Genomic DNA, 27,921 nt, shown 5'->3' on the forward strand with positions numbered 1-27,921 from the left:
ACCGTGCAAGATTATCAGCCAATAAGGTGACAGTAGGCGGGGCCTACAGGGAGGAGAGCCACTATATATAAGGTGAGGCAGGTGAGGCGCTGCCACAAGTCCAGCCTGGAACGTCCAGCTAGACACACCAGCACTCCACCACCTCCACCTCCTCCAGCACCACAGCGGCACATGATGGTAGGCTGGCAAGTGATGACAGCTGTCTTGTGCCTGGCTCTGGGCCCCACCATGGCACAGATCACCTTCTCCCGCTCCTGGGTGCCTCAAGGCAAGAGGTCAGGAGCTGCCACCATCCCGCTGGCAAGTCCGCGAGCTGACCCTGAGGCTGACATCTGCAGGGACGTCAGGCTCAACACCTTGGCTCAAGTAGCCTCCCACCTGGCAGTAAGTCCTGACCATTCTTAATGTTTCACTACACCTGTACCTGCCGACCCCTCACCACTGGGTACTGTACCTTCCCCTCACTGTGGCTGGCCAGGGTACTGGACCTTCCCCTCACTGTGGCTGGCCAGGGTACTGTACCTTCCCCTCACTGTGGCTGGCCAGGGTACTGGACCTTCCCCTCACTGTGGCTGGCCAGGGTACTGGACCTTCCCCTCAGTGAGGCTGGCCAGGGTACTGGACCTTCCCCTCACTGTGGCTGGCCAGGGTACTGGACCTTCCCCTCACTGTGGCTGGCCAGGGTACTGGAACTTCCCCTCACTGTGGCTGGCCAGGGTACTGGACCTTCCCCTCACTGTGGCTGGCCAGGGTACTGGACCTTCCCCTCAGTGAGGCTGGCCAGGGTACTGGACCTTCCCCTCACTGTGGCTGGCCAGGGTACTGGACCTTCCCCTCACTGTGGCTGGCCAGGGCACTGGACCTTCCCCTCACTGTAGCTGACCAGGGTACTGGACCTTCCCCTCACTGTGGCTGGCCAGGGTACTGGACCTTCTCCTCACTGTGGCTGGCCAGGGTACTGGACCTTCCCCTCACTCTGGCTGGCCAGGGTACTGTACCTTTCCCTCACTGTGGCTGGCCAGGGTACTGGACCTTCCCCTCACTGTGGCTGGCCAGGGTACTGAACCTTCCCCTCACTGTGGCAGGCCAGGGTACTGGACCTTCCCCTCACTGTGGCTGGCCAGGGTACTGTACCTTCCCCTCACTGTGGCTGGCCAGGGTACTGTACCTTCCCCTCAGTGAGGCTGGCCAGGGTACTGGACCTTCCCCTCACTGTGGCTGGCCAGGGTACTGGACCTTCCCCTCACTGTGGCTGGCCAGGGTACTGGACCTTCCCCTCACTGTAGCTGACCAGGGTACTGGACCTTCCCCCCACTGTGGCTGGCCAGGGTACTGGACCTTCCCCTCACTGTGGCTGGCCAGGGTACTGGACCTTCCCCTCACTGTGGCTGGCCAGGGTACTGTACCTTTCCCTCACTGTGGCTGGCCAGGGTACTGGACCTTCCCCTCACTGTGGCTGGCCAGGGTACTGGACCTTCCCCTCACTGTGGCTGGCCAGGGTACTGGACCTTCCCCTCACTGTGGCTGGCCAGGGTACTGGACCTTCCCCTCACTGTGGCTGGCCAGGGTACTGGACCTTCCCCTCACTGTGGCTGGCCAGGGTACTGGACCTTCCCCTCACTGTGGCTGGCCAGGGTACTGGACCTTCCCCTCACTGTGGCTGGCCAGGGTACTGGACCTTCCCCTCACTGTGACTGGCCAGGGTACTGGACCTTCCCCTCACTGTGGCTGGCCAGGGTACTGGACCTTCCCCTCACTGTGGCTGGCCAGGGTACTGAACCTTCCCCTCACTGTGGCTGGCCAGGGTACTGGACCTTCCCCTCACTGTGGCTGGCCAGGGTACTGGAACTTCCCCTCACTGTGGCTGGCCAGGGTACTGGACCTTCCCCTCACTGTGGCTGGCCAGGGTACTGGACCTTCCCCCCACTGTGGCTGGCCAGGGTACTGTACCTTTCCCTCACTGTGGCTGGCCAGGGTACTGGACCTTCCCCTCACTGTGGCTGGCCAGGGTACTGTACCTTCCCCTCACTGTGGCTGGCCAGGGTACTGTACCTTTCCCTCACTGTGGCTGGCCAGGGTACTGGACCTTCCCCTCAGTGAGGCTGGCCAGGGTACTGGACCTTCCCCTCACTGTGGCTGGCCAGGGTACTGGACCTTCCCCTCACTGTGGCTGGCCAGGGTACTGGACCTTCCCCTCACTGTGGCTGGCCCGGGTACTGGACCTTCCCCTCAGTGAGGCTGGCCAGGGTACTGGACCTTCCCCTCACTGTGGCTGGCCAGGGTACTGTACCTTCCCCTCAGTGAGGCTGGCCAGGGTACTGGACCTTCCCCTCACTGTGGCTGGCCAGGGTACTGGACCTTCCACTCACTGTGGCTGGCCAGGGTACTGGACCTTCCCCTCACTGTGGCTGGCCAGGGCACTGTACCTTCCCCTCACTGTGGCTGGCCAGGGTACTGTACCTTCCCCTCGGTGAGGCTGGCCAGGGTACTGTACCTTCCCCTCACTGTGGCTGGCCAGGGTACTGTACCTTCCTCTCAGTGAGGCTGGCCAGGGTACTGTACCTTCCCCTCACTGTGGCTAGCCAGAGTATTGTACCTTCCCCTCAGTGAGGTTGGCCAGGGTACTAAACCTTCCCCTCACTGTGGCTGGCCAGGGTACTGGACCTTCCCCTCAGTGAGGCTGGCCAGGGTACTAGGCCTTCCCTCACTGTGGCTGACCAGGGTACTGTACCTTCCCCTCACTGTGGCTGGCCAGGGTACTGTGCCTTCCCCTCACTGTGGCTGCCCAGGGTACTGTACCTTCCCCTCAGTGAGGCTGGCCAGGGTACTATACCTTCCCCTCACTGTGGCTGGCCAGGGTACTGTACCTTCCCCTCACTGTGGCTGGCCAGGGTACTGGACCTTCCCCTCAGTGAGGCTGGCCAGGGTACTAGGCCTTCCCCTCACTGTGGCTGCCCAGGGTACTGTACCTTCCCCTCACTGTGGCTGGCCAGGGTACTGGACCTTTCCCTCAGTGAGGCTGGCTAGGGCACTGTACCTTCCCCTCACTGTGGCTGGCCAGGGTACTGGACCTTCCCCTCAGTGAGGCTGGCCAGGGTACTAGGCCTCCCCTCACTGTGGCTGACCAGGGTACTGGACCTTCCCCTCAGTGAGGCTGGCCAGGGTACTGTACCTTCCCCTCACTGTGACTGGCCAGGGTACTGGACCTTCCCCTCAACGAGGCTGGCCAGGGTACTGTACCTTCCCCTCACTGTGGCTGGCCAGGGTACTGGACCTTCCCCTCAGTGAGGCTGGCCAGGGTACTAGGCCTTCCCTCACTGTGGCTGACCACGGTACTGGACCTTCCCCTCTGTGAGGCTGGCCAGGGTACTGTACCTTCCCCTCAACGAGGCTGGCCAGGGTACTGGACCTTCCCCTCATTGTGGCTGGACAGTGTACTAGACCCCATCTCTTGTACTGTACAGGGAGGGAGCTCTGCACTGGTGGGGCCCCATCTATTTTACGGGGAGACAAGTCTACATTGGTATCATCCCCTCTCTTGTATAGTACGAGGAGTTCTATACTGGTGTGATTCCCCTTCCAGATCATGGTGAGTTCTACACGGGTGTGACCCCAATCTCTTGTACAGTACGGCGAAAGAGTTCTACACTGGTGACCCCATGTCTTATACTGTACAGGGAGGGAGTTCTAGACTGATGGGGCCCCATCTCTTGTACTGTACGGGGAGGGAGTTGTACAATGGTGGGGCCCCATCTCTTGTACTGTACGGGGAGGGAGTTGTACAATGGTGGGGCCCCATCTCTTGTACTATACGGGGAGGGAGTTGTACAATGGTGGGGCCCCATCTCTTGTACTATACGGGGATGGAGTTGTACACTGGTGGGGCCCCATCTCTTGTACTATACGGGGAGGGAGTTGTACACTGGTGGGGCACCATCTCTTGTACTGTACGGGGAGGGGGTTGTACAATGGTAGGGCCCCATCTCTTGTAATATACGGGGATGGAGTTGTACACTGGTGGGGCCCCATCTCTTGTACTATACGGGGAGGGAGTTGTACACTGGTGGGGCACCATCTCTTGTACTGTACGGGGAGGGAGTTGTACAATGGTGGGGCCCCATCTCTTGTACTATACGGGGAGGGAGTTGTATACTGGTGGGGCCCCATCTCTTGTACTATACGGGGAGGGAGTTGTACAATGGTGGGGCCCCATCTCTTGCACTGTACGGGGAGGGAGTTGTACACTGGTGGGGCACCATCTCTTGTACTGTACGGGGAGGGAGTTGTACACTGGTGGGGCACCATCTCTTGTACTGTACGGGGAGGGAGTTTTACACTGGTGTGACCCACTTTCTGGTACAGTACGGGAAGAGTTCTACACTGGTGTGATCCCATCTTTTTTACTGTACGGGGAGGGAGTTCTACAATGGTGTGACCCAGTGTCTTGTACAGTATGGCGAGGGAATTCTACACTGGTGGGATCCCATCTCTGTTACTGCACGGAAGGTTTTACTCTGGTGTGACCCCCATCTCGTACTATACGGGAAGGGAGTTCTACAATGATGTGACGCACTCTTGTACTGTACGAGGAGGCAGTTCTACACTTGTGGAGTCCCTATCTCTTTTACTGTACGGAGGGAAGTCTACACTGGCGTGACCCCATCTCTTGTACTGTGAGGGTGTTCTATGCTGATGTGACCCTTTCTTTTGTGCTGTACGGGGAGTTCTGCCCTGGTATGACCCCATGCCTCATACTGTGTGGGGAGAGAGTTCTACATTGGTAAGGCTCATCTCTTCTACAGCACGGAGAGGGAGTTCTACACTGGTGTTACCCCCTCTTGTACTGCACGGGGAGTAAGTTCTACACTGGTTTGACCCCCATCTCTTGAACAGTACGGAGGGGGAGTTCTACACTGGTGTGACCCTATTTCTTATTCAGTATGGGGAGGGAGTTCTATACTGTTATTATCCTATCCCTGGAACTGTATGGGGAGGGAGTTCTAAATAAGTGTGACCCCATGTCTTGCACTGTACGGGAGGGAGTTCTACATAGCTGTGACCCCCCATCCCTTGTACTCTACGGGGAGGGAGTTCTTAACAGGTGTGACCCAGTGTCTCATACTTTAAGGGGAGTTGTACACTGGTATGGCCAATCTCTTCTACCGTACGAGGAGAGAGTTCTACTCTGGTGTGACCTTCTCTTGTACTGTACGGGGAAAGAGCTCTACACTGGTGTGACCCCCTCTTAAACTGTATGAAGAGGGAGTTGTACAGTGGCGCGACCCCCATCCCTTGTACTGTATGGGGAGGAAGTTCTAAACAGGTGTGACCCCATGTCGTGTGCTCTATGGGGAGGGAGTTCTACATAGATGTGACCTATCCATTGTACTCTGCGGGTTAGTTCTAAACATGTGTGACCTCACGTGTTGTACTGTATAGGGAGGGAGTTCTACTCAGCTGTGACCTATCTCTTGTAGTGTAAGGTCTACACAGCTGAGACCCATGTCTTGAAATGTACAGGGAGGGAGGTCTACACTGGTGTGACCCTTGTCTTGTACTGTACGGGGAGGCAGGTCTACACTGGTGTGGCCCTTGTCTTGTACTGTACAGGGAGGGAGGTCTACACTGGTGTGGCCCTTGTCTTGTACTGTACAGGGAGGGAGGTCTACACTGGTGTGGCCCTTGTCTTGAACTGTACAGGGAGGGAGGTCTACACTGGTGTGACCCTTGTCTTGTACTGTACAGGGAGGGAGGTCTACACTGGTGTGGCCCTTGTCTTGTACTGTACAGGGAGGGAGGTCTACACTGGTGTGGCCCTTGTCTTGTACTGTACAGGGAGGGAGGTCTACACTGGTGTGGCCCTTGTCTTGAACTGTACAGGGAGGGAGGTCTACACTGGTGTGACCCTTGTCTTGTACTGTACAGGGAGGGAGGTCTACACTGGTGTGGCCCTTGTCTTGAACTGTACAGGGAGGGAGGTCTACACTGGTGTGACCCTTGTCTTGTACTGTACAGGGAGGGAGGTCTACACTGGTGTGACCCTTGTCTTGTACTGTACGGGGAGGGAGGTCTACACTGGTGTGACCCTTGTCTTGTACTGTACAGGGAGGGAGGTCTACACTGGTGTGGCCCTTGTCTTGAACTGTACAGGGAGGGAGGTCTACACTGGTGTGACCCTTGTCTTGTACTGTACAGGGAGGGAGGTCTACACTGGTGTGGCCCTTGTCTTGAACTGTACAGGGAGGGAGGTCTACACTGGTGTGACCCTTGTCTTGTACTGTACAGGGAGGGAGGTCTACACTGGTGTGACCCTCGTCTTGTACTGTACGGGGAGGGAGGTCTACACTGGTGTGACCCTTGTCTTGTACTGTACGGGGAGGCAGGTCTACACTGGTGTGGCCCTTGTCTTGTACTGTACGGGGAGGGAGGTCTACACTGGTGTGACCCTTGTCTTGTACTGTACAGGGAGGGAGGTCTACACTGGTGTGACCCTTGTCTTGTACTGTACGGGGAGGGAGGTCTACACTGGTGTGGCCCTTGTCTTGTACTGTACAGGGAGGGAGGTCTACACTGGTGTGGCCCTTGTCTTGTACTGTACGGGGAGGGAGGTCTACACTGGTGTGACCCTTGTCTTGTACTGTACAGGGAGGGAGGTCTACACTGGTGTGACCCTTGTCTTGTACTGTACAGGGAGGGAGGTCTACACTGGTGTGGCCCTTGTCTTGTACTGTACGGGGAGGGAGGTCTACACTGGTGTGGCCCTTGTCTTGTACTGTACAGGGAGGGAGGTCTACACTGGTGTGACCCTTGTCTTGTACTGTACGGGGAGGGAGGTCTACACTGGTGTGACCCTTGTCTTGTACTGTACAGGGAGGGAGGTCTACACTGGTGTGACCCTTGTCTTGTACTGTACAGGGAGGGAGGTCTACACTGGTGTGGCCCTTGTCTTGTACTGTACGGGGAGGGAGGTCTACACTGGTGTGGCCCTTGTCTTGTACTGTACGGGGAGGGAGGTCTACACTGGTGTGACCCTTGTCTTGTACTGTACGGGGAGGCAGGTCTACACTGGTGTGACCCTTGTCTTGTACTGTACGGGGAGGCAGGTCTACACTGGTGTGACCCCTTGCCTTGTACTGTACGGGGAGAGAGTTGCACACTGGTGTGACCCTTGTCTTGTACTGTACGGGGAGGCAGGTCTACACTGGTGTGACCCTTGTCCTTGTACTGTACGGGGAGGCAGGTCTACACTGGTGTGACCCCTTGTCTTGTACTGTACGGGGAGAGTTGCACACTGGTGTGACCTCTTGTCTTGTACTGTAGGGGGAGGGAGATGTACACTGGTGTGACCCCTTGTCTTATACAGTACGAGGATGGAGTTGTACACTGGTGTGACCCCTTGTCTTGCACTTTACGGGGAGGGAGATGTACATGGGTATGGCCACTTGTCTTTTACTGTGCGGGGAGGGAGTTGTACACCGGTGTAATCCCTCGTGTTGTACTGTACTGGGAGGGAGTTGTACACTGGTGTAATCCCTCGTGTTGTACTGTACGGGGAGGGAGTTGTACACTGGTGTAATCACTCGTATTGTACTGTACTGGGAGGGAGTTGTACACTGGTGTGACCCCTCGTGTTGTACTGTACTGGGAGGGAGTTGTACACTGGTGTGACCCCTCGTGTTGTACTGTACTGGGAGGGAGTTGTACACTGGTGTGACCCCTCGTGTTGTACTGTACGGTGAGGGAGTTGTACACTGGTGTGACCCCTCGTGTTGTACTGTACTGGGAGGGAGTTGTACACTGGTGTGACCCATCGTGTTGTACTGTACTGGGAGGGAGTTGTACACTGGTATGACCCCTCGTGTTGTACTGTACGGGGAGGGAGTTGTACACTGGTGTGACCCCTCGTGTTGTACTGTACTGGGAGGGAGTTGTACACTGGTGTGACCCCTCGTGTTGTACTGTACTGGGAGGGAGTTGTACACTGGTGTGACCCCTCGTATTGTACTGTACTGGGAGGGAGTTGTACACTGGTGTGACCCCTCGTATTGTACTGTACTGGGAGGGAGTTGTACACTGGTGTGACCCCTCGTATTGTACTGTACTGGGAGGGAGTTGTACACTGGTGTGACCCCTCGTGTTGTACTGTACGGTGAGGGAGTTGTACACTGGTGTGACCCCTCGTGTTGTACTGTACTGGGAGGGAGTTGTACACTGGTGTGACCCATCGTGTTGTACTGTACTGGGAGGGAGTTGTACACTGGTATGACCCCTCGTGTTGTACTGTACTGGGAGGGAGTTGTACACTGGTGTGACCCCTCGTATTGTACTGTACTGGGAGGGAGTTGTACACTGGTGTGACCCCTCGTGTTGTACTGTACGGGGAGGGAGTTGTACACTGGTGTGAACCCTCGTGTTGTACTGTACTGGGAGGGAGTTGTACACTGGTGTGACCCCTCGTGTTGTACTGTACGGGGAGGGAGTTGTACACTGGTGTGACCCCTCGTGTTGTACTGTACGGGGAGGGAGTTGTACACTGGTGTGAACCCTCGTGTTGTACTGTACTGGGAGGGAGTTGTACACTGGTGTGACCCCTCGTGTTGTACTGTACGGGGAGGGAGTTGTACACTGGTGTGACCCCTCGTGTTGTACTGTACGGGGGAGGTTTTGTCTTTGTCCAGTACGTCAGACCACACGTTAGGGTGACGGTAAGTGGTCACCTTTTCTTGATGTCTGTTCATATATAAATATATATATATATATATATATATATATATATATATATATATATATATATATATATATATATATATATATATGGATAGAGTTGTGCGCAGGAGGATGGATGTGCTGGAAATGAGATGTTTGAGGACAATGTGTGGTGTGAGGTGGTTTGATCGAGTGAGTAACGTAAGGGTAAGAGAGAGGTGTGGAAATAAAAAGAGCGTGGTTGAGAGAGCAGAAGAGGGTGTTTTGAAATGGTTTGGGCACATGGAGAGAATGAGTGAGGAAAGATTGACCAAGAGGATATATGTGTCGGAGGTGGAAGGAACAAGGAGAAGAGGGAGACCAAATTGGAGGTGGAAAGATGGAGTGAAAAAGATTTTGTGTGATCGGGGCCTGAACATGCAGGAGGGTGAAAGGAGGGCAAGGAATAGAGTGAATTGGAGCGATGTGGTATACCGGGGCTGACGTGCTGTCAGTGGATTGAATCAAGGCATGTGAAGCGTCTGGGGTAAACCATGGAAAGCTGTGTAGGTATGTATATTTGCGTGTGTGGACGTATGTATATACATGTGTATGGGGGGGGGTTGGGCCATTTCTTTCGTCTGTTTCCTTGCGCTACCTCGCAAACGCGGGAGACAGCGACAAAGTATAAAAAGAAATATATATATATATATATATATATATATATATATATATATATATATATATATATATATATATATATATATATATATATAACGGAAAGGATCACAATTTTGCGCGTGATCAAGATATTCTTATGAGTCCACGGGAAAATGATGGGAACTTATCGTGTTTCATTTTCCCCGTGGACTTGTATTTTAACTTTCTAAAATGGGAAACAGAAGAAGGAGTCACGCGGGGAGTGCTCATCCTCCTCGAAGGCTCAGACTGGGGTGTCTAAATGTGTGTGGATGTAACCAAGATGTGAAAAAAGGAGAGATAGGTAGTATGTTTGAGGAAAGGAACCTGGATGTTTTGGCTCTGAGTGAAACGAAGCTCAAGGGTAAAGGGGAAGAGTGGTTTGGGAATGTCTGGGGAGTAAAGTCAGGGGTTAGTGAGAGGACAAGAGCAAGGGAAGGAGTAGCAATACTCCTGAAACAGGAGTTGTGGGAGTATGTGGTAGAGTGTAAGAAAGTAAACTCTAGATTGATATGGGTAAAACTGAAAGTGGTTGGAGAGATATGGGTGATTATTGGTGCATATGCACCTGTGCATGAGAAGAAAGATCATGAGAGGCAAGTGTTTTGGAAGCAACTGAGTGAGTGTGTTAGTAGTTTTGATGCACGAGACCGGGTTATAGTGATGGGTGATTTGAATGCAAAGGTGAGTAATGTGGCAGTTGAGGGAATAATTGGTGTACATGGTGTGTTCAGTGTTGTAAGTGGAAATGGTGACGAGCTTGTAGATTTATGTGCTGAAAAAGGACTGGTGATTGGGAATACCTGGTTTAAAAAGAGATATATACATAAGTATACGTATGTAAGTAGGATAGATGGCCAGATAGCGTTCTTGGATTACGTGCTAACTGATAGGCGCGCGAAAGAGAGACTTTTGGATGTTAATGTGCTGAGAGGTGCAACTGGAGGGATGTCTGATCATCATCTTGTGGAGGCGAAAGTGAAGATTTGTAGAGGTTTTCAGAAAAGAAGAGAGAATGTTGGGGTGAAGAGAGTGGTGAGAGTAAGTGAGCTTGGGAAGGAGACTTGCGTGAGGAAGTACCAGGAGAGCTGAGTACAGAATGGAAAAAGGTGAGAACAAAGGACGTAAGGGGAGTGGGGGAGGAATGGAATGTATTTAGGGAAGCAGTGATGGCTTTTTCAAAAGATGCTTGTGGCATGAGAAGCGTGGGAGGTGGGCAGATTAGAAAGGGTAGTGAGTGGTGGGATGAAGTAAGATTATTAGTGAAAGAGAAGAGAGAGGCATTTGGACGATTTTTGCAGGGAAATAATGCAAGTGTCTTAGTGTAGCTAGGTGTTACTTGTCTTGGTGTAGCTAGGTGTTACTTGTCTTGGTGTAGTTAGGTGTTACTTGTCTTGGTGTAGCTAGGTGTTACTTGTCTTGGTGTAGCTAGGTGTTACTTGTCTTGGTGTAGCTAGGTGTTACTTGTCTTGGTGTAGCTAGGTGTTACTTGTCTTGGTGTAGCTAGGTGTTACTTGTCTTGGTGTAGCTAGGTGTTACTTGTCTTGGTGTAGCTAGGTGTTACTTGTTTTAGTGTAGCTAGGTGTTACTTGTCTTGGTGTAGCTAGGTGTTACTTGTCTTGGTGTAGCTAGGTGTTACTTGTCTTGGTGTAGCTAGGTGTTACTTGTCTTGGTGTAATTAGGTGTTACTTGTCTTGGTGTAGCTAGGTGTTACTTGTCTTGGTGTAGCTAGGTGTTACTTGTCTTGGAGTAGTTAGGTGTTACTTGTCTTGGAGTAGTTAGGTGTTACTTGTCTTGGTGTAGCTAGGTGTTACTTGTCTTGGTGTAGCTAGGTGTTACTTGTCTTGGTGTAGCTAGGTGTTACTTGTCTTGGTGTAGCTAGGTGTTACTTGTCTTGGTGTAGCTAGGTGTTACTTGTCTTGGTGTAGCTAGGTGTTACTTGTCTTGGTGTAGCTAGGTGTTACTTGTCTTGGTGTAGCTAGGTGTTACTTGTCTTGGTGTAGCTAGATGTTACTTGTCTTGGTGTAGTTAGGTGTTACTTGTCTTGGTGTAGTTAGGTGTTACTTGTCTTGGTGTAGCTAGGTGTTACTTGTCTTGGTGTAGCTAGGTGTTACTTGTCTTGGTGTAGCTAGGTGTTACTTGTCTTGGTGTAGCTAGGTGTTACTTGTCTTGGTGTAGCTAGGTGTTACTTGTCTTGGTGTAGCTAGGTGTTACTTGTCTTGGTGTAGTTAGGTGTTACTTGTCTTGGTGTAGCTAGGTGTTACTTGTCTTGGTGTAGCTAGGTGTTACTTGTCTTGGTGTAGCTAGGTGTTACTTGTCTTGGTGTAGCTAGGTGTTACTTGTCTTGGTGTAGCTAGGTGTTACTTGTCTTGGAGTAGCTAGGTGTTACTTGTCTTGGTGTAGCTAGGTGTTACTTGTCTTGGTGTAGCTAGGTGTTACTTGTCTTGGAGTAGTTAGGTGTTACTTGTCTTGGTGTAGTTAGGTGTTACTTGTCTTGGTGTAGTTAGGTGTTACTTGTCTTGGTGTAGTTAGGTGTTACTTGTCTTGGTGTAGTTAGGTGTTACTTGTCTTGGTGTAGTTAGGTGTTACTTGTCTTGGTGTAGTTAGGTGTTACTTGTCTTGGTGTAGTTAGGTGTTACTTGTCTTGGTGTAGCTAGGTGTTACTTGTCTTGGTGTAGTTAGGTGTTACTTGTCTTGGTGTAGTTAGGTGTTACTTGTCTTGGTGTAGCTAGGTGTTACTTGTCTTGGTGTAGCTAGGTGTTACTTGTCTTGGTGTAGTTAGGTGTTACTTGTCTTGGTGTAGCTAGGTGTTACTTGTCTTGGTGTAGTTAGGTGTTACTTGTCTTGGTGTAGCTAGGTGTTACTTGTCTTGGTGTAGCTAGGTGTTACTTGTCTTGGTGTAGCTAGGTGTTACTTGTCTTGGTGTAGCTAGGTGTTACTTGTCTTGGTGTAGCTAGGTGTTACTTGTCTTGGTGTAGCTAGGTGTTACTTGTCTTGGTGTAGCTAGGTGTTACTTGTCTTGGTGTAGCTAGGTGTTACTTGTCTTGGTGTAGCTAGGTGTTACTTGTCTTGGTGTAGCTAGGTGTTACTTGTCTTGGTGTAGCTAGGTGTTACTTGTCTTGGTGTAGTTAGGTGTTACTTGTCTTGGTGTAGCTAGGTGTTACTTGTCTTGGTGTAGCTAGGTGTTACTTGTCTTGGTGTAGCTAGGTGTTACTTGTCTTGGTGTAGCTAGGTGTTACTTGTCTTGGTGTAGTTAGGTGTTACTTGTCTTGGTGTAGCTAGGTGTTACTTGTCTTGGTGTAGCTAGGTGTTACTTGTCTTGGTGTAGTTAGGTGTTACTTGTCTTGGTGTAGCTAGGTGTTACTTGTCTTGGTGTAGTTAGATGTTACTTGTCTTGGTGTAGCTAGGTGTTACTTGTCTTGGTGTAGTTAGGTGTTACTTGTCTTGGTGTAGCTAGGTGTTACTTGTCTTGGTGTAGCTAGGTGTTACTTGTCTTGGTGTAGCTAGGTGTTACTTGTCTTGGTGTAGCTAGGTGTTACTTGTCTTGGTGTAGCTAGGTGTTACTTGTCTTGGTGTAGCTAGGTGTTACTTGTCTTGGTGTAGCTAGGTGTTACTTGTCTTGGTGTAGCTAGGTGTTACTTGTCTTGGTGTAGCTAGGTGTTACTTGTCTTGGTGTAGCTAGGTGTTACTTGTCTTGGAGTAGTTAGGTGTTACTTGTCTTGATGTAGTTAGGTGTTACTTGTCTTGGTGTAGCTAGGTGTTACTTGTCTTGGTGTAGCTAGGTGTTTCTTGTCTTGGTGTAGCTAGGTGTTACTTGTCTTGGTGTAGCTAGGTGTTACTTGTCTTGGTGTAGCTAGGTGTTACTTGTCTTGGTGTAGCTAGGTGTTACTTGTCTTGGTGTAGCTAGGTGTTTCTTGTCTTGGTGTAGCTAGGTGTTACTTGTCTTGGTGTAGCTAGGTGTTACTTGTCTTGGTGTAGCTAGGTGTTTCTTGTCTTGGTGTAGCTAGGTGTTACTTGTCTTGGTGTAGCTGTGTTACTTGTCTTGGTGTAGCTAGGTGTTTCTTGTCTTGGTGTAGCTAGGTGTTACTTGTCTTGGAGTAGTTAGGTGTTTCTTGTCTTGGTGTAGGTAGGTGTTACTTGTTTTCGTGTAGTTAGGTGCTACTTGTCTTGGTGTAGCTAGGTGTTACTTGTCTTGGTGTAGTTAGGTGCTACTTGTCTTAGTGTAGCTAGGTGTTACTTGTCTTGGTGTAGTTAGGTGTTACTTGTCTTGGTGTAGTTAGGTGTTTCTTGTCTTGGTGTAGTTAGGTGTTTCTTGTCTTGGTGTAACTAAGTTTTACTTGACGTAGTTAGGTTGTCAGACGACCTGTCCAGGTCTTGTGTTCATCACGGTATGTGTTGTGAGACGACCTGTCCAGGTCTTGTGTTCATTATGGTCTGTGTTGTGAGACGACCTGTCCAGGTCTTGTGTTCATTATGGTCTGTGTTGTGAGACGACCTGTCCAGGTCTTGTGTTCATTATGGTCTGTGTTGTGAGACGACCTGTCCAGGTCTTGTGTTCATTATGGTCTGTGTTGTGAGACGACCTGTCCAGGTCTTGTGTTCATTATGGTCTGTGTTGTGAGACGACCTGTCCAGGTCTTGTGTTCATTATGGTCTGTGTTGTGAGACGACCTGTCCAGGTCTTGTGTTCATTATGGTCTGTGTTGTGAGACGACCTGTCCAGGTCTTGTGTTCATTATGGTCTGTGTTGTGAGACGACCTGTCCAGGTCTTGTGTTCATTATGGTCTGTGTTGTGAGACGACCTGTCCAGGTCTTGTGTTCATTATGGTCTGTGTTGTGAGACGACCTGTCCAGGTCTTGTGTTCATTATGGTCTGTGTTGTGAGACGACCTGTCCAGGTCTTGTGTTCATTATGGTCTGTGTTGTGAGACGACCTGTCCAGGTCTTGTGTTCATTATGGTCTGTGTTGTGAGACGACCTGTCCAGGTCTTGTGTTCATTATGGTCTGTGTTGTGAGACGACCTGTCCAGGTCTTGTGTTCATTATGGTCTGTGTTGTGAGACGACCTGTCCAGGTCTTGTGTTCATTATGGTCTGTGTTGCACTTGACCTCGTGTGTATTTTTTTACGTTCATTTCGTGTGCTTGTTCATGGATTTGTTTATGTTTCGCGGTGTGTGTGTGTGTGTATGTGTGTGTGTGTGTGTGTGTGTGTGTGTGTGTGTGTGTGTGTAGTTGTGCATGTATTTGTTTGTATGTTCGACGGCCTTGAGTGTAGTTGTTTATTATTTATTCATTATTTTCTTTTGCTTTGTCGCTGTCTCCCGCGTTAGCGAGGTAGCGCAAGGAAACAGGCGAAAGAATGGCCCAACCCACCCCCATACACATGTATATACATACACGTCCACACACGCAAATATACATACCCATACATCTCAATGTACACATATATATACACACACAGACACATACATATATTATACACATGTACATAATTCATACTGTCTGCCTTTATTCATTCCCATCGCCACCCCGCCACACATGAAATAACAAATCCCTCTCCCCGCATGTACGCGAGGTAGCGCTAGGAAAAGACAACAAAGGCCCCATTCGTTCACACTCAGTCTCTAGCTGTCATGTATAATGCACCGAAACCACAGCTCCCCTTCCACATCCAGGCCCCACACAACTTTCCATGGTTTACCCTAGACGCTTCACAAGCCCAGGGTTCAATCCATTGACAGCACGTCGACCCCGGTATACCACATCGTTCCAATTCACTCTATTCCTTGCACGCACCTCACCCTCCTGCATGTTCAGGCCCCGATCACTCAAAATCTTTTTCACTCCATCTTTCCACCTCCAATTTGGTCTCCTACTTCTCCTCGTTCCCTCCACCTCTGACACATATATCCTCTTTGTCAATCTTTCCTCACTCATTCTCTCCATGTGACCAAACCATTTCAAAACACCCTCTTCTGCTCTCTCAACCACGCTCTTTTTATTACCACACATCTCTCTTACCCTTTCATTACTTACACGATCAAACCACCTCACATCACATATTGTCCTCAAACATCTCATTTCCAGCACATCCACCCTCCTCCGCACAACCCTATCTATAGCCCACGCCACGCAATCATACAACATTGTTGGAACCACTATTCCTTCAAACATACCCATTTTTGATTTCCGAGATAACGTTCTCGACTTCCACACATTCTTCAACCCTCCCATAACTTTCACCCCCTCCCCCACCCTATGATTCATTTCCGCTTCCATGGTTCCACCCGCTGCCAAATCCACTCCCAGATATCTAAAACACTTCACTTCCCCCAGTTTTTCTCCATTCAAACTTACCTCCCAATTGACTTGTACCTCAACCCTACTGTACCTAATAACCTTGCTCTTACTCATATTTACTCTCAGCTTTCTTCTTTCACATACTTTACCAAACTCAGTCACCAGCTTCTGCAGTTTCTCACCCAAATCAGCCACCAGCGCTGTATCATCAGCGAACAACTGACTCACTTCCCAAGCTCTCTCATCTACAGCAGACTGCATACTTGCCCCTCTCTCCAAAACTCTTGCATTCACCTCCCTAACAATCCCATCCATAAACAAATTAAACAACCATGGAGAACCCCTGCCGCAAACCAACATTTACTGAGAACCAATCACTTTCCTCTCTTCCTACACATACACATGCCTTATATCCTCGATAAAAACTTTTCACTGTTTCTAACAACTTGCCTCCCACACCATATATTCTTAATACCTCCCACAGAGCATCTCTATCAACTCTATCATATGCCTTCTCCAGATCCATAAATGCTACATACAAATCCATTTGCTTTTCTAAGTATTTCTCACATACATTCTTCAAAGCAAACACCTGATCCACACATCCTCTACCACTTCTGAAACCACACTGCTCTTCCCCAATCTGATGCTCTGTACATGCCTTCACCCTCTCAATCAATACCCTCCCATATAATTTACCAGGAATACTCAACAAACTTATACCTCTGTAATTTGAACACTCACTTTTATCCCCTTTGCCTTTGTACAATGGCACTATGCAAGCATTCCGGCAATCCTCAGGCACCTCACCATGAGTCATACATACATTAAATAACCTTACCAACCAGTCAACAATACAGTCACCCCCTTTTTAATAAATTCCACTGTAATACCATCCAAACCCGCTGCCTTGTCGGCTTTCATCTTCCGCAAAGCTTTTACTACCTCTCCTCTGTCTACCAAATCATTCTCCCTAACCCTCTCACTTTGCACACCACCTTGACCAAAACACCCTATATCTGCCACTCTATCATAAAACACATTCAACAAACCTCCAAATACTCACTCCATCTCCTCACATCACCACTACTTGTTATCACCTCTCCATTCGCCCCCTTCACTGAAGTTCCCATTTGTTCCCTTGTCTTACGCACTTTATTTACCTCCTTCCAAAACATCTTTTTATTCTCCCTAAAATTTAATGATACTCTCTCACCCCAACTCTCATTTGCCCTCTTTTTCACCTCTTGCACCTTTCTCTTGACCTCCTGCCTCTTTCTTTTATACATCTCCCAGTCATTTGCATTATTTCCCTGCAAAAATCGTGCAAATGCCTCTCTCTTCTCTTTCACTAATAATCTTACTTCTTCATCCCACCACTCCCTACCTTTCTAATCTGCCCACCTCCCACGCTTCTCATGCCACAAGCATCTTTTGTGCAAGCCATCACTGTTTCCCTAAATACATCCCATTCCTCCCCCACTCCCCTTACGTCCTCTGCTCTCACCTTTTTCCATTCTGTACTCAGTCTGTCTTGGTACTTCCTCACACAAGTCTCCTTCCAAAGCTCACTTACTCTCACCACTCTCTTCACCCCAACATTCTCTCTTCTTTTCTGAAAACCCCTACAAATCTTCACCTTCGCCTCCAAAAGATAATGATCAGACATCCCTCCAGTTGCACCTCTCAGCACATTAACATCCAAAAGTCTCTCTTTCGCGCGCCTATCAATTAACACGTAATCCAATAACGCTCTCTGGCCATCTCTCCTACTTACATACGTATACTTACGTCTATCTCGCTTTTTAAACCAGGTATTCCCAATCACCAGTCCTTTTTCAGCACATAAATCTACAAGCTCTTCACCATTTCCATTTACAACACTGAACACCCTATGTATACCAATTATTCCCTCAACTGCCACATTACTCACCTTTGCATTCAAATCACCCATCACTATAACCCGGTCTCGTTGTTTATATATTTGTTTATCAGTTCTATGGCCGTGGGTGTATTTGTTCCTGTATTTGTTTATATATTCCATGGCACATGGGTATAGTTGCTCATGTACTCGTCTCTTTTCACGGCCCCTGAGTGCAATTCCTGTATTTGTTCGTCCTTTCCATGGCGCCTGGATGTCTTTGTTCATGGAACTATTCCTTTGTTCTACGACCTGTGGATATATAAGTTCATGTGTTTGCTTTTGCCTTCCATGGGCAAAGTTTTCAAGTATTTGTCGATCAGCTTCAGAATACCTGGGTGTATTTGTTCATGTATTTGTTTGTGTTTGTTGGCAGGACCTGATGGATGAGACGTCAGATGTAAACCCAAGCAACATGAACACCGACCAGCGGCTCCAACACTCCCTCAGGTAAACCCCACCCCTACCCTTCCACAACACCCCGACCCTTAACCCAACACTCCCTCAGGTAAACCCCACCCCTACCCTTCCACAACACCCCGACCCTTAACCCAACACTCCCTCAGGTAAACCCCACCCCTACCCTTCCACAACACCCCGACCCTTAACCCAACACTCCCTCAGGTAAACCCCACCCCTACCCTTCCACAACACCCCGACCCTTAACCCAACACTCCCTCAGGTAAACCCCACCCCTACCCTTCCACAACACCCCGACCCTTAACCCAACACTCCCTCAGGTAAACCCCACCCCTACCCTTCCACAACACCCCGACCCTTAACCCAACACTCCCTCAGGTAAACCCCACCCCTACCCTTCCACAACATCCTTACCTTTAACCCAAAACTTCGACCCTTACCCTAACCCCCTACCCATGCAATACGGCTATTGTGGTGCTGGTGTGGTGTAGTGCTGTTATGGTGTAGTGCTGGTGTGGTGCTGGTGTGGTGTAGTGCTGGTCTGGTGTGGTGCTGGTGTGGTGTGGTGCTGGTGTGGTGTAGTGCTGGTGTGATGTAGTGCTGGTCTGGTGTAGTGCTGGTGTGGTATAGTGCTGGTCTGGTGTGGTGCTGGTGTGGTATAGTGCTGGTCTGGTGTGGTGCTGGTGTGGTGTGGTGCTGGTGTGGTGTGGTGCTGGTGTGGTGTAGTGCTGGTGTGATGTAGTGCTGGTCTGGTGTAGTGCTGGTGTGGTGTGGTGCTGGTGTGGTGTGGTGCTGGTGTGGTGTGGTGCTGGTGTGGTATAGTGCTGGTGTGGTGTGGTGCTGGTGTGGTATAGTGCTGGTCTGGTGTGGTGCTGGTGTGGTGTGGTGTGGTGCTGGTGTGGTGTAGTGCTGGTGTGGTGTAGTGCTGGTGTGGTGTAGTGCTGGTGTGGTATAGTGCTGGTCTGGTGTGCTGGTGTGGTGTGGTGCTGGTGTGGTGTGGTGCTGGTGTGGTGTAGTGCTGGTGTGGTGTAGTGCTGGTGTGGTGTGGTGTAGGTGCTGGTGTGGTGTAGTGCTGGTGTGGTGTGGTGCTGGTGTGGTGTGGTGCTGGTGTGGTGTGGTGCTGGTGTGTAGTGCTGGTCTGGTGTGGTGCTGGTGTGGTGTTGTGCTGGTGTGGTGTAGTGCTGGTGTGGTGTGGTGCTGGTGTGGTGTAGTGCTGGTGTGGTGTAGTGCTGGTGTGGTGTAGTGCTGGTGTGGTGTGGTGCTGGTGTGGTGTAGTGCTGGTGTGGTGTGGTGCTGGTGTGGTGTGGTGCTGGTGTGGTGTAGTGCTGGTGTGGTGTAGTGCTGGTGTGGTGTGGTGCTGGTGTGGTGTAGTGCTGGTGTGGTGTGGTGCTGGTGTGGTGTGTGCTGGTGTGGTGTAGTGCTGGTGTGGTGTGGTGCTGGTGTGGTGTGGTGCTGGTGTGGTGTAGTGCTGGTGTGGTGTGGTCTGGTGTGGTGCTTGGTGTGGTGTAGTGCTGGGTGTGGTGTAGTGCTGGTGTGGTGTGGTGCTGGTTGTGGTGGTGCTGGTGTGGTGTAGGTGCTGGTGTGGTGTGGTGCTGGTGTGGTGTAGGTGCTGGTGTGTGTGGTGCTGGTGTGGTGTAGTGCTGGTGTGGTGTAGTGCTGGTGGTGTGTAGGTGCTGGTGCTGGTGTAGTGCTGGTGTGGTGTAGTGCTGGTGTGGTGTAGTGCTGGTGTGGTGTGGTGCTGTGTGGTGTAGTGCTGGTGTGGTGTAGGTGCTGGTGTGTTGTGTGCTGGTGTGGTGTGGTGCTGGTGTGGTGTGGTGCTGGTGTGTTGTGTGCTGGTGTGGTGTAGTGCTGGTGTGGTGTGGTGCTGGTGTGGTGGTAGTGCTGGTGTGGTGTGGTGCTGGTGTGTGTAGTGCTGGTCTGGTGTGGTGCTGGTGTTGGTGTAGTGCTGGTGTGGTGTAGTGCTGGTGTGGTGTGGTGCTGGTGTGGTGTGGTGCTGGTGTGGTGTGTGCTGGTTGGTGTGTCTGTTTGGTGTAGTGCTGGTTGGTGTGTGTGCTGGTTGGTGTGTGCTGGTTGGTGTGTGCTGGTTGGTGTAGTGCTGTGTTTGTGTGCGTGGTGTGGTCTGTGTGTGTGCTGGTGTGGTTGTGGGTGTGGTGTGTGCTGTTGGTGTGGTGCTGGTGTGGTGTATGCTGTATGGTGTAGTGCTGTGGTGTGGTGTGTTGTGTGTGCTGGTTGTTGTGCTGGTGGTGTGGTGTGGTGTGGTGTGGTTGGTGTGGTGGGTGTGGTGTGTGTTGGTGGTGGGTGTGGGTGGTGTGGTGCTGGTGGTGTGTGTGGTGTGGTGTGGTGTGTGGTGTGTGGTGTGGTCTGGTTGGTGTGGTGTGGTGTGGTGTGGTTGTGTGTGGTCTGGTGTGGTGTGTGTGTCTGTGTGTGTGGTGTGTTGTTTGTGTGGTGTGTCTGGTGTGTGTGGTGTGGTTGGTGTGGTGCTGGTTGTGTGTGTGTGTGTGTGGTGTGTTGGTTGTGTGGTGTGGTGTGGTGTGTGTGGTGCTTGGTGTGGTGTGTCTGTTGGTTGGTTGTGGTCTGGTGGTGTGGTGTGCTGGGTGTGGTTGGTGTGTGTGGTGTGGTGTGTGCTGGTTGGTTGGTGCTGGTCTGTGGTGTGCTGGTTGGTGTGTCTGGTTGGTGTGGTGCGGTCTGGTGTGGTTGTTGGTTGGTGGTGTGTTGGTGTGGTGCGTTGTTGGTTGGTCTGTGTGGTGTGGTGTGGTGTGGTCTGGTTGTGTGTGTGTTGTGTGCTGGTTGTGTGGTGTGTGCTGGTTGGTGTGGTGCTGGTTGGTGTGGTGTGGTTGTTTGGTGTGGTGTGGTGCTGGTCTGGTGTGGTGTGGTTGGTGTGTTGTGGTGCTGTGGTCTGGTTGGTGTGTGTGGTGTGGTGTGGTGTGTGGTGTGGTGTGGTTGGTCTGGTGTGGTGTGGTTGGTGTGGTTGTGTGGTGTGGTGTGGTGTTGGTGTGGTGTTTGGTCTGGTGTGGGTGTCTGGTTTGTGTGGTGTGTGGCTGGTTGGTGGTGCTGGTTGGTGTGTGTGTGGTTGGGTGGTTGGTGTGGTGTGGTGCTGTTGGTGTGGTGTGTGTGCTGGTGTGTGCTGGTGTGGTGTGGTGTGGTGTGTTGGTGTGGTGTGGGTTGTGGTGTGTGTGGTTGGTGGTGGTGTGGTGTGTGGGTTGTGTGGTGTGGGTGGTGTGGTGGGTGGTGTGTGGTTGGGGTGGGTCTGGTTGGTGTGGGTTGGTGTGGTGTGTGTGGTGTGGTGTGTGTGGTGTGGTTGGTGTTGCTGGTTGTGGTGCTGGTGTGTGGTGTGTGTTGTGTGGTTGTGGTGTGGGGTGGTGGTGGTTGGTGTGGTGCGGTTGTGTGGGGGTGTGTGGTGTGGTTGTTGGTGTGGTTGGTGTGTGTGTGTGGTCTGGTGTGTGTGGTGTTGGTTTTGTTGGTGTGTGCTGGTGTTGGTCTGGTGTGGTGTCTGGTGCTGGTTGGTGTGTGCTGGTGTGGTGTGGTGCTGGTGTGGTGTAGTGCTGGTGTGGTGTGGTGCTGGTGTGGTGTAGTGCTGGTGCTGGTGTGGTGCTGGTGTGGTGTGGTGCTGGTGTGGTGTGGTGCTGGTCTGGTGTGGTGTGGTGCTGGTGTGGTGTAGTGCTGGTGTGGTGTGGTGCTGGTGTGGTGTGGTGCTGGTGTGGTGTGGTGCTGGTGTGGTGTGGTGCTGGTGTGGTGTGGTGCTGGTGTGGTGTGGTGCTGGTGTGGTGTAGTGCTGGTCTGGTGTGGTGCTGGTCTGGTGTGGTGTGGTGCTGGTGTGATGTGGTGCTGGTGTGGTGTGGTGCTGGTGTGGTGTGGTGCTGGTGTGGTGTAGTGCTGGTGTGGTGTAGTGCTGGTGTGGTGTAGTGCTGGTGTGGTGTAGTGCTGGTGTGGTGTAGGTGCTGGTGTGGTGTGGTGCTGGTGTGGTGTGGTGCTGGTGTGGTGTGGTGCTGGTGGTGTGTGTGCTGGTGTGGTGCTGGTCTGGTCTGGTGTGGTGCTGGTGTGGTGTGGTGTGGTGCTGGTCTGGTGTGGTGCTGGTGTGGTGCTGGTCTGGTATGGTGCTGGTCTGTGTGGTGCTGGTGTGGTGCTGGTCTGGTCTGGTGTGGTGCTGGTGTGGTATGGTGCTGGTCTGGTGTGGTGCTGGTCTGGTCTGGTGTGGTGTGGTGTGGTGTGGTGCTGGTCTGGTCTGGTGTGTGGTGCTGGTGTGGTGCTGGTCTGGTGTGGTGTGGTGCTGGTGTGGTATGGTGCTGGTCTGGTGTGGTGCTGGTCTGGTGGTGCTGGTCTGGTCTGGTGTGGTGGTGTGGTGTGGTGCTGGTCTGGTCTGGTGTGGTGCTGGTCTGGGTGTTGTAACAACACAATATTCACCAAGTTTGTACTAAGATCAGACACGTCCTGAGACATAAATATTTTTTTTTTATATTATTATACTTTGTCGCTGTCCTCCACGTTAACGAGGTAGCGCAAGGAACAGATGAAAGAATGGCCCAGCCCACCTACATACACATGTATATACATACACGTCCACACACGCACATATACATACCTATACATCGCAACGTATACAATATACACACACAGACATATACATATATACACATGTACATAATTCATAGTCTGCCCTTATTCATTCCTGTCGCTTCACATGCCCTGGTATAATCCACTGACAGCATGTTGACGCCGGTATACCACATCGTTCCAATTCACTATATTCCTTGCACGCCTTTCACCCTCCTGCATGTTCAGGCCCCGATCACTCAAAATCTTTTTTACTCCATCTTTCCACCTCCAATTTGGTCTCCCACTTCTCTTCGTTCCCTCCACCTCCGACACGTATATCCTCTTGGTCAATCTTTCCTCACTCATCCTCTCCATGTGCCCAAACCATTTCAAAACACCCTCTTCTGCTCTCTCAACCACACTCTTTTTATTTCCACACATCTCTCTTACCCTTACGTTACTTACTCGATCAAACCACCTCACACCACATATTGTCCTCAAACATAAATATACATTCAGTAAATTTTTCTTCGGCAATGTTTATAATGTGGATAGAGAACAAAACAATATATAGATATATTGGCACAAGTTCATGATAGATTTTGCAAATGTTTCTTCTTAATGATGACGTAACTAACATTACAGGCATCGGAGGATGTTATAACGTAACTAACATGACAGGCATGGAGGGATGTTATGACGTAAGTAACATTACAGGCATGGGAGGATGTTATGACGTAACTAACATTACAGGCATGGGAGGATGTTATGATGTAACTAACATTACAGGCATGGGAGGATGTTATGACGTAAGTAACATTACAGGCATGGGAGGATGTTATGATGTAACTAACATTACAGGCATGGAAGGATGTTATGACGTAACTAACATTACAGGCATGGGAGGATGTTATGATGTAACTAACATTACAGGCATGGAAGGATGTTATGACGTAACTAACATTACAGGCATGGGAGGATGTTATGATGTAACTAACATTACAGGCATGGGAGGATGTTATGACGTAACTAACATTACAGGCATGGGAGGATGTTATGATGTAACTAACATTACAGGCATGGGAGGATGTTATGACGTAACTAACATTACAGGCATGGAAGGATGTTATGACGTAAGTAACATTACAGGCATGGGAGGATGTTATGACGTAACTAACATTACAGGCATGGGAAGGATGTTATGACGTAACTAACATTACAGGCATGGGAGGATGTTATGACGTAACTAACATTACAGGCATGGAAGGATGTTATGACGTAAGTAACATTACAGGCATGGGAGGATGTTATGACGTAACTAACATTACAGGCATGGAAGGATGTTATGACGTAACTAACATTACAGGCATGGGAGGATGTTATGACGTAACTAACATTACAGGCATGGGAGGATGTTATGACGTAACTAACATAACATTACATGCATGGGAGGATGTTATGTCGTAACTAACATAACATTGCAGGCACGGGAGGATGTTATGACGTAACTAAGATAACATTACAGGCATGGGAGGATGTTATGACGTAACTAACATAACATTACAGGCATGGGAGGATGTTATGACGTAACTAACATTACAGGCACCGGAGGATGTTGTGACGTAACTAACATAACATTACAGGCATGGGAGGATGTTATGACGTAACTAACATTACAGGCATGGGAGGATGTTATGACGTAACTAACATAACATTACAAGCATGGGAGGATGTTATGACGTAAATAACATTACAGGCATGGGAGGATGTTATGACGTAACTAAGATAACATTACAGGCACCGGAGGATGTTGTGACGTAACTAAGATAACATTACAGGCATGGGAGGATGTTATGACGTAACTAAGATAACATTACAGGCATGGGAGGATGTTATGACGTAACTAAGATAACATTACAGGCATGGGAGGATGTTGTGACGTAACTAAGATAACATTACAGGCATGGGAGGATGTTGTGACGTAACTAAGATAACATTACAGGCAGCGGAGGATGTTATGACGTAACTAAGATAACATTACAGGCAGCGGAGGATGTTATGACGTAACTAAGATAACATTACAGGCATGGGAGGATGTTATGACGTAACTAAGATAACATTACAGGCAGCCGAGGATGTTATGACGTAACTAAGATAACATTACAGGCATGGGAGGATGTTATGACGTAACTAAGATAACATTACAGGCATGGGAGGATGTTATGACGTAACTAAGATAACATTACAGGCATGGGAGGATGTTGTGACGTAACTAAGATAACATTACAGGCATGGGAGGATGTTGTGACGTAACTAAGATAACATTACAGGCAGCGGAGGATGTTATGACGTAACTAAGATAACATTACAGGCAGCGGAGGATGTTATGACGTAACTAAGATAACGTTACAGGCAGCGGAGGATGTTATGACGTAACTAACATTACAGGCATGGGAGAATGTTATGACGTAACTAAGATAACGTTACAGGCAGCGGAGGATGTTATGACGTAACTAAGATAACATTACAGGCAGCGGAGGATGTTATGACGTAACTAACATTACAGGCATGGGAGGATGTTATGACGTAACTAAGATAACATTACAGGCGGCGGAGGATGTTATGGACGTAACTAAGATAACATTACAGGCAGCGGAGGATGTTATGACGTAACTAAGATAACATTACAGGCATGGAGGATGTTATGACGTAACTAAGATAACATTACAGGCATGGGAGGATGTTATGACGTAACTAAGATAACATTACAGGCATGGGAGGATGTTGTGACGTAACTAAGATAACATTACAGGCATGGGAGGATGTTGTGACGTAACTAAGATAACATTACAGGCATGGGAGGATGTTGTGACGTAACTAAGATAACATTACAGGCATGGGAGGATGTTATGACGTAACTAAGATAACATTACAGGCGGCGGAGGATGTTATGACGTAACTAAGATAACATTACAGGCAGCGGAGGATGTTATGACGTAACTAAGATAACATTACAGGCATGGGAGGATGTTATGACGTAACTAAGATAACATTACAGGCATGGGAGGATGTTATGACGTAACTAAGATAACATTACAGGCATGGGAGGATGTTGTGACGTAACTAAGATAACATTACAGGCAGCGGAGGATGTTATGACGTAACTAACATTACAGGCATGGGAGGATGTTATGACGTAACTAAGATAACATTACAGGCGGCGGAGGATGTTATGACGTAACTAAGATAACATTACAGGCGGCGGAGGATGTTATGACGTAAGATAACATTACAGGCAGTGGAGGATGTTATGACGTAACTAAGATAACATTACAGGCACCGGAGGATGTTTTGACGTAACTAAGATAACATTACAGGCAGCGGAGGATGTTATGACGTAACTAAGATAACATTACAGGCAGCGGAGGATGTTATGACGTAACTAAGATAACATTACAGGCACCGGAGGATGTTTTGACGTAACTAAGATAACATTACAGGCATGGGAGGATGTTGTGACGTAACTAAGATAACATTACAGGCAGCGGAGGATGTTATGTCGTAACTAAGATAACATTACAGGCACCGGAGGATGTTTTGACGTAACTAAGATAACATTACAGGCATGGGAGGATGTTATGACGTAACTAAGATAACATTACAGGCACCGGAGGATGTTTTGACGTAACTAAGATAACATTACAGGCAGCGGAGGATGTTATGACGTAACTAAGATAACATTACAGGCAGCGGAGGATGTTATGACGTAACTAACATTACAGGCATGGGAGGATGTTATGACGTAACTAAGATAACATTACAGGCGGCGGAGGATGTTATGACGTAACTAAGATAACATTACAGGCAGCGGAGGATGTTATGACGTAACTAAGATAACATTACAGGCAGCGAGGATGTTATGACGTAACTAACATTACAGGCATGGGAGGATGTTATGACGTAACTAAGATAACATTACAGGCAGCGGAGGATGTTATGACGTAACTAAGATAACATTACAGGCACCGGAGGATGTTATGACGTAACTAAGATAACATTACAGGCAGCGGAGGATGTTATGACGTAACTAAGATAACATTACAGGCATGGGAGGATGTTATGACGTAACTAAGATAACATTACAGGCATGGGAGGATGTTATGACGTAACTAAGATAACATTACAGGCAGCGGAGGATGTTATGACGTAACTAAGATAACATTACAGGCAGCGGAGGATGTTTTGACGTAACTAAGATAACATTACAGGCAGCGGAGGATGTTATGAGGCAACGTTGAGGACCACAACAGGACTGGACCCGGCAAGATGGCCGCCCTGCCCACCACCAGAGAGAGTCATGTGTGCTGTCTGCCCCACACATACTGATGGCTTATACTGACGCTGCCTACCTTCCTGCCCCCACCTCCTCCAACACATCCTCTCACACCTCCTCCAACACATCTTCTCATCTCCAAGACAACCTCTCACACGACACATCTCCTCCAACACCACACATCCCCTCCATCACCTCCCTCATGCCTCATAGGAGAATGATTTCATATCTCAGTATCATTCATCCACACCTTTCTCCAGTCAACCAAACCTTTCCCCAGTCAACCAGACTTTTCCCCAGTCAACCAGACCTTTCCCCAGTCAACCAGACCTTTCCCAGTCAACCAGACCTTTCCCCAGTCAACCAGACCTTTCCCCAGTCAACCAGACCTTTCCCCAGTCAACCAGACCTTTCCCCGGTCAACCAGGCCTTTCCCCAGTCAACCAGACCTTTCCCCAGTTAACCAGACCTTTCCCAGTCAACCAGACCTTTCCCCAGTCAACCAGACCTTTCCCCAGTCAACCAGACCTTTCCCCAGTCAACCAGACCTTTCCCCGGTCAACCAGGCCTTTCCTCAGTCAACCAGACCTTTCCCCAGTCAACCAGACCTTTCCCCAGTCAACCAGACCTTTCCCCGGTCAACCAGACCTTTCCTCGGTCAACCAGGCCTTTCCCCAGTCAACCAGACCTTTCCCCAGTCAACCAGACCTTTCCCCGGTCAACCAGGCCTTTCCCCAGTCAACCAGACCTTTCCCCAGTCAACCAAACCTTTCCCCAGTCAACCAAACCTTTCCCCAGTCAACCAGACCTTTCCCCAGTCAACCAGACCTTTCCCCAGTCAACCAGACCTTTCCCCAGTCAACCAGACCTTTCCTCAGTCAACCAGACCTTTCCTCGGTCAACCAGACCTTTCCTCGGTCAACCAGACCTTTCCTCGGTCAACCAGACCTTTCAATAGGCAGATGTATGTTTGATGATTTCTTAATGAATAAACATTATACTGGCCAGCAGAAGACTAGTTCTATAAA

General features: G+C 49.7%; 1 protein-coding gene across 3 annotated transcripts; it reads left to right on the forward strand.

Annotated features, from left to right (window-relative positions):
• On the forward strand, window positions 1-27,921 carry LOC139749637 (uncharacterized). 3 transcript variants are annotated; one of them, XM_071663793.1, is made up of 3 exons: window positions 1-384; window positions 17,984-18,057; window positions 24,563-24,587. In XM_071663793.1, the coding sequence occupies exons 1-3, from the start codon at window positions 172-174 to the stop codon at window positions 24,579-24,581; spliced, it is 306 nt and encodes a 101-aa protein (XP_071519894.1). In that variant the 5' UTR covers window positions 1-171; the 3' UTR covers window positions 24,582-24,587. The 3 variants fall into 3 exon arrangements, with proteins under 3 accessions (XP_071519894.1, XP_071519895.1, XP_071519893.1); XM_071663794.1 differs by lacking the exon at window positions 24,563-24,587 and adding an exon at window positions 23,206-23,239; XM_071663792.1 differs by lacking the exon at window positions 24,563-24,587 and adding an exon at window positions 26,829-27,921 and having other exon boundaries at window positions 80-384.

The sequence above is a fragment of the Panulirus ornatus genome, chromosome 7, assembly GCF_036320965.1.
Source record: "Panulirus ornatus isolate Po-2019 chromosome 7, ASM3632096v1, whole genome shotgun sequence".
NCBI classification, from domain to species: domain Eukaryota; kingdom Metazoa; phylum Arthropoda; class Malacostraca; order Decapoda; family Palinuridae; genus Panulirus; species Panulirus ornatus.